Below are 7,719 nucleotides of genomic sequence, written 5' to 3' on the forward strand. Positions count from 1 at the left end.
GCAGGTAACCTGCTGACTTCCTTGGGCGACATCTTTAAATTGTGGCGCGCACTTCGTGTCTTTTGTCATTTGTTGTAACAGTTTTCTCTTACAAATTCGATTTTGGTTCAAGATTTCAATCCCATATAGATACATACTTTGAGTCGGATCCTAAATGTTCTTACTGTGCCTTAACAATACATTAATTACCATAATACAGTGCATTTATTGTGTACTATTTGCTCATGGAAGAATAAATTGTTATTAGTCTCATTTTCAATGCTGCTATTTTTTATTTTCAGTTTTTCACAAAGAATGGTTGTCAAACAGTTGTGTCATTTCATGAAAATGGGCTAAGAAAATGAAAAAGTGAAATCAAATGAACTCGCTGTTCTTATTGAAGATAATAAGTTCCTTATAGTATTTCAGATCTTTGTTTGACCTTTCATTAGAGATGAGGAAATAGTTAATAAAAAGGAGAAAGAGAAAGAGAGAGAGAGAGTGAGGAGGATAGAGAGAAGTTAAAGAGGATAAAACCTGTTTTAGGGATTCATTACGAAGTAATATGAGGCTAATTTTTCAGTTATAATTTGTATATTGCCTTTTTAAAATGCGATCAGAATAAATTACCATTTAAGAGATGCAAAAACCGAATATTCGGTGCCAGAAATGAAATTGTTACAATAAAACGTTAATATTATATTATAGAAGGCAAAAAATACTATTTTTATTCTAACATTAGCACTTGCACTACAGCTGATACAAAACGAGCGAGCGAAGAACAAAAGGAAAACAAAAAAAGAACAAAACTCGGTACAAATGTTGCCATAACAAACCCAACATCCTCCCACCTTGAGTTACGTTGAGGGGACTAGTAACTCAACCACAACAAACATTATTTATTTTTAAGTATATACAAAAGATCTAATCTGGTAGGAGGTTTCACTTTTCTACCAGTTCGAGTTGTAACAGTTTGAAGTTTTGTTTCACACTCAGTCTCTGTGTTTTTATCACTCACTCCGTCCATTTGTTCATCACTAGGATACACTGCTGGTTCTTTCAACACCTGTGGTGTCTCATTTGAATGAACTTCCAGGGGAAAAACTCGTTGCACTGGTCTCATCATCAATCCGGTACGTGTCTTCAAGCGCACAAGTCGTACTTCACCGTCACGTCCAGGTAATATTTCCACAACTCTTGCTAAAGGCCATTCTAAACGTTTCAAGTTCTCGTTTTCTACAAGTACAACATCCCCTACTTTTATTTCACTATGGTCTCTTCTAGATTTCCAATGCTGCACTAACTGTCCCAAATATTCACTGCGAAATCTACTGCGTAACTGCTCCCTGAGTTTATGACAATATCTCAACCGTTTTTGTAGGTTAACGGATTCCAAGTTGTCGAGATCCGGTACTCCTACTTCTCTAACTTGCTGCAGAAACATAGCTGGAGTTAAAGCTAATAAATCCGAACTATCATCAGACACATAAGTTAACGGTCGACCATTCATGACAGCTTCACAGTCACACAACACTGTAATGAATTCTTCATAATTTAGAGAAGCCTTCCCAAGTATTCTCCTTAACAGTCCTTTCATTAATCGAATTAAACGCTCCCACCATCCACCCCACCAAGCAGCACTGGGTGGATTGAATTTCCACTTGATGCGTTTCACACCTGCAAAAGACGTTATACATTTCCAATCCAGTCTGCCCAATAAATTTTCCGTGCCAACAAAATTCGTGCCATTGTCACTGTAAATGACCGAAGGACGGCCTCGACGCGTTATAAATCTTCTAAGGGCTTGAAGAAAGTCACTCGTTGATAATCCGGAAACAAGCTCCAAATGCACTGCTCTATATACTGCACAGGTAAATATACAAATCCAAGCTTTTCCTCCATCTCGTAGTCTAACTGGTCCGGTAAAGTCCACTCCCGTTACTTCAAACACTGCTGCATCTCTGATTCTATCTTCGGGTAGGGCTGCAGGGATTGGTTCCAACTTCTTGGCAGTATATCGTTTACATATGACACATTGCTTTATTATAGATCGAATAGTTTTTCTTCCTTTGAGTATCCAAAACTGTTCCCTAAGAAGACTCAACAAACCTTGAACACCAACGTGACAAGCTTCCACATGTTTATCGTACACTAACATTTTTACTACTGGATGTGTGCTTGGCAACACAACTGGATAACGGAATGTTTCAACATCTGAAAGTTCTGTAATTTTGGTTTTTATTCTGATGAGTTTGTCATTGTCTTCGAACGGACACAAAGATTTCAAATTCTTGTCGCCAACACCCTCAAAGGAATCTGTTTGAACAAGTCTAATAACAGTCTTCTCTGCTGATAACAATTCTTCAACAGACAATTCGTTGCTTCTTCTTTGCTTAGAACGACAATTATGAATAAATCTTTTCATCCAACCTATTATGCGAACTAATTTTTCGTACTTCGAAGGATACCGATAATACCAGTCACTGTCCTCCTTTCCAACATTAAGCATAGCTGATGAAACCGTCTTTTTCTTTTCCTGTGTAATGATTTCTTCTTTGTACTCATACTTCTGTTCTGGCCATTCCTCCTTGGGTCTTCGCAGCCACGAAGGACCTTCCCACCATTTTGACTCAAGCAGTTGTTCTGAAGTACATCCTCTCGATGGTAAATCCGCCGGATTCATAGTTCCTGGTACGTAATGCCAAGTTTCTTTTTCACTTAATTTTCGGATTTCTTGCACTCGATTCCAAACAAAAGTATTCCATTGCTCATCTCGTTTAATCCATGCAAGAACTGTTGTAGAATCTGTCCAATAATAAATCTGTATACCTTCAAGATTCAAGGCCTCAATCACAGAAGTAGCTAGTCTCCCACCAATAGTAGCTGCCAATAATTCTAATCTTGCTATGGTTGATTTCTTTATAGGAGCAACTCTTGTCTTGGCTTGTACTAACTGCACATTAATGTTTTCTCTTGTAACAGTTCTAAGAAAAACTGCCGTAGCATAGGCTCTTTCACTTGCATCACAGAACACATGTAGACTACAATTTTCTGAATCTCCTTGGATACATCTAGGAAATGAAAGTTCTTTCAACAAAGGCAATTCACCTACCCACTGTAAAAATTTCTTCCTTACTGCCCCTGGTACTTCTTCGTCCCAACTTAATTCCAATCGCCAAATTTCTTGCAAAAGGATCTTTGGATACAACGTCACTGGAGAAGTAATCCCTATGGGGTCAAATATCCTATTTGCAAACGACAAAATAACCCTCTTAGTAAGAACTTCTGGTATCAACCCGTCGCAGCATTCTGGTCTTATTGCCAAAGTGTCAGATTTCGTTTCCCACTGTAGACCTAAGACTGGTACTCCGTTGTCTTGCTCCATCTCTCCAAAAGAAGTGTGCTCCCACCCTCTCAGCTCAAATCCAGCTTTCGCCATTACTTGGGTACTTTCATTAATGAAGTGATGAAGCTCTTCTTCATTCCTTACGCTGGTAACGCAATTGTCCACATAAAAGCACTTCGAAAGCTGAGCGATGACTTCTCTGGAATATTGGCTTTTTCCTTCTCTTTGTTTTTCCATTTCTAACTTAAGATGATGTTCTATCACTGCACACAACAAAAATGGACTGCAGTTCACACCAAAAACTACACGCTTGTGACGAAATATCTTTTCGTTTCCCTCCTGGTCAACCCACAAAAATCTCAAAAAGTCACGGTCTCTTTTACAAACACTAATTTGTAAAAATGCTCTCTTGATATCGGATACAACTCCGATTCTATTTAACCTGAATTTTATCAAAATTGAGGGTATCATTTCGATCAAATTAATGCCCTTCTCTAAACACTGATTCAATGAAGGATAATTTTTCTCCCTGGCTGATGCATCGAAGACGGGACGTATTTTCGTCGTACTGCTTTCCTTGACTACATGGCGATGAGGTAAATAATGCCCTTCTCTATCCTTTTCTTCTGGTGGAACTTCTTCTATTACGCCATCATATATCCATTCATTCAACACTTGTTGATAGTCTTCGTAACGGTTTTCCTTCTTCAACTTAGCAATAAGTGTATTCAATCTTCTTTTGCACATCTCAATATTACTAGGAAGTGTAGGATGTCCTTCTATCCAAGGTAACATTACTTCGTACCTCTTCTCCTCATTAATAGCTACGGTCTTATTAAAGTAATCCATTACTGCTTGCTGAGCTTCCAATTTTGTCTTCTTTTCCGCAGGATCTGTGATACCAAGAACATCTAACCGCCATAAATCCGCTATAGATGCTTCTTTACAAAACATGGACATCGTTGCCATAGACGAGAATTTAACATCACCACGTACTTTAACTTTGCCCATTAAAACCCAACCAAGCAATGTTTCCATAGCTACCAATCCGGACTTCAACACAATTCTTTTCCCAGTAAAAAGTTTTCCTGCAATGTCAGAACCAATTAAAATTTCTATCGCGCCAGGGTTCCTGTCGTAAATCTCTACACCAAAATTTTTTAACTCCTGTATCCAAGGACCTTCAACCACTGACGTCACATTGCTACATATTGTATCTTGGTTCAGCGCTTCAAAATTGCATGCATAATCTCCTTTCAGACTATACAACCTAACTTGATAACAACTATGTTCATAAGGTGCAGAACAAATACCTCCAAAGAGTGCATGCATAACACTTTCTTTTTTAACACTTTCGTATCCCATTTCCAATGCGGTAGCTGTTCGAATGTACGATCGTTGGGAACCTGTATCTATAATTGCTCTTACCTCCCTTTCTGTCTCTTGACCCCTTACTTTTACAACTAATGTTTGCAAAAACGTTTCGGCATACACGTTATTAGTTAATGTATTTTCAATAACCGGTTTCGTTACACTTTGTTTCACTGTACCGTCATTTTCCTTGTTACCTTTTGGTCCCTTGCACATAATGTATGAATGTTGTCCCTTGCACTTGGCGCATTTTAATTTTACTCTACATCTACTGCTAACGTGCCCCGGTTTTAGACATTTGAAACAACAACCCTTTGCTTTTAACACCTTTGTTTTTTCCTCGAAAGACCAGTTACGTGCTTTCGAACACTCTTCGGTAACATGAAAATCACTACATAAAATACATTTCTCTGGGTCACCTTTACAATTAACTAACTCTGCCGCTGTTGGAACAGTTTCTGTGGGACTACTTCGATCCTTCCTTTTCTTTATCGCACTGGAAGTATCTTTCAAATCAAAGCCTGCAACTGCAAGTGCTATTCGCTCTTCACTTTCAACTTCTTTTCTCACAAACAACATTAAGTTTTCCAGTCTATTTTCCACTGTAGATTCTCCATAGTTCGTAGTTCCCCTTTGCCATGCTCGCAAAAGTTCCTCAGGTAAACACGATTCCACTAGTGGGTACAGCATTGCTGCGCATTTGTCTGTCGTCACTCCTAATGTACTTAATGCTCGTAATTGTGACTCAATTTTGTCGGACAAGGCACTGAGTTCTAATTGCTTATTACTGTTCAAATTGCTTAACACCAGTTTTAAAAGTTCCCTCACATACACTTCTACCAATGTATCTTCACGACCGAAACGTGACTTCAAACCTTCAATCACTTTCGGATAGTTTTCTTCACATAACGGGAAACTTTCAACAAATTGGCGTGCTCTTGAACCGGGTTGAGTGGCCTGAACTAAATACTGAAACTTGTCACTGTTTGCAATATTCGTGTCCGCATCGATTCGATTGAACTGACTCCAAAACGGTAACCAATTCTTTAAGTCACCATCAAACTTCTTCAATTCAATTACCGGTAACTTAATACCCCGTTTCTTACCTTCTGTCGAAACACTGTCTGTATCACGAGTTGAATTTGATGCATGCTTATCGATCAACTCTTGAACTTTCGTACGAAGACTATAAAATGTCAGAACATACTTATCTTGTGCTTCTGTTTCCTGAACCAAATCTTCTTCTTCGAATTCTTCTTTTAATAACAGTTCAATGTATTCATTGTGTGCTTCATCAACTACCCTGTATTTATCCTCCAATAATTCAAAGTTCACTTTAAGTTCGTCAATGTTCACATTCGCGGCATTACAACACTGCTCCACATTTTTTGCGATTTTTGTAAATACAGCTCTCGCCACTGTTCTCACTCTTTTTGCCTTCTCCATTATTTAAGTTGTTTTTCAGTCGTGTCACGGTCGCCAGATGTTACAATAAAACGTTAATATTATATTATAGAAGGCAAAAAATACTATTTTTATTCTAACATTAGCACTTGCACTACAGCTGATACAAAACGAGCGAGCGAAGAACAAAAGGAAAACAAAAAAAGAACAAAACTCGGTACAAATGTTGCCATAACAAACCCAACAGAAATAATGTACAAAGGAATCTTGAACATTTAAGAATTTTATAATATTGGATAGGAATGTTCATAACTTTTGAGTCTTACTTTTTTTCTGGCTGCAGTGAAATTAAGAGGAGGTACTATGTGCATGTTAAATAATGTGTCTTTATTCCTATGTAGAATCTAAAACGTTTCTTGGAATTTGATGAATAAGATGTCGATCGAGTTTTCATACTCTTTTGATTGATATTAGTTTATGGCGTAACTTTTCTGTTAGATATCAAATGAAAGTATAAGTTACGAGGATTCAAAATATATTTTATAGGTATTTTATTACATATAACAAAGGAAATAAAATAATAAATTCTCTATTCAATAAATAAGTAAACTCAGTAGTTTTCAAGTTCTTGCAGAATGAACAATTGCTTAATCCAAACACTCGCTCGCCTGTAATGGAAACGCAAGGAGCTCAATTTTGAAATGAAATGAAATGAAATCTTTTGAGTTTTACGTCCCAGGATTATACAGGCTAGGCTAATGGAGACGGTGATGATGAAAACATGAATGAAATGGTGCATTGAAGAAAGTGGGAGGAAACTGAAGGACCCAGAGGAAACCCACGCACACGGCGTTTGTCCACCACAAGGTTCACTTGGAGCGAGCTGGGATCGAACCAGGAACGCCATGTGCCAGAGTTGAACGCTCTACCACTGAGCCACCGTGGCCCCCCAAGAGCTTAATTTTGAATAGAAGTCTTGAGTACAGCTGCACATGTCTGATAATTAACTCCTTTGTGGCTATAGATCCGTGTACTCGTCGTCGGGCGGGAGACCCGCGTTCGATTTCCGGAGGAAATGCATGTAGTTCGGATCACTCGTTCGGTTGTAGGTCCAAATCTCATAGAACCTTATTGTTGAAGGAGACGATAAACTTTAATCCATCCATCCAACCATAGATCTGCTAGTAGGAACACTAAGTCATCATGTACTAGTGGCTCTGAATCCTAACATTTTAGGTAGATTCTCAGTTAGAGAAAACGTTAGGAGTGGGGTTAGTAAGTTTTAGTTGTAATTCACACTGGTAGAAGAAATTCAACGTTCTGCCCTTCTTTTCCTCCTGATGCGTGTCCGCGTTTACATAGTAGTTCAAAGATTCAGGACAGCAGTGCGTACGCCACTGCAAACGAGAGAAAATGGTTCCTGATTCTCCTATCAGAATCCCATGCCATTTTATTTTTAATCTCGGGTTTAAACCCTGCTCCCGCCAAGTGAACTTTGTGATGGACAAACACCGTGTGCGTGGGTTTTCTCGGGGTTCTCCCGTTTCCTCCCACTTTCTTCATTCCACCATTTCATTCATCTCTCATCATCACCGTCTCCTTTAGCCTAACCGGCATAA

The 7,719-nt window shown here is 38.6% G+C and overlaps 1 protein-coding gene across 1 annotated transcript; it reads right to left on the reverse strand.

The window, feature by feature from the left end:
- Nucleotides 1–874: 874 nt before the first annotated feature.
- LOC145679588 (uncharacterized) lies at nucleotides 875–6,142 on the reverse strand. The gene has a single exon (XM_081750165.1). It carries the CDS (start codon nucleotides 6,140–6,142, stop codon nucleotides 875–877), a length of 5,268 nt encoding a protein of 1,755 aa, XP_081606291.1.
- Nucleotides 6,143–7,719: the final 1,577 nt, after the last annotated feature.

Source organism: Thermobia domestica, chromosome 2, assembly GCF_964235325.1.
Source record: "Thermobia domestica chromosome 2, izTheDome1.hap1.1, whole genome shotgun sequence".
NCBI classification, from domain to species: domain Eukaryota; kingdom Metazoa; phylum Arthropoda; class Insecta; order Zygentoma; family Lepismatidae; genus Thermobia; species Thermobia domestica.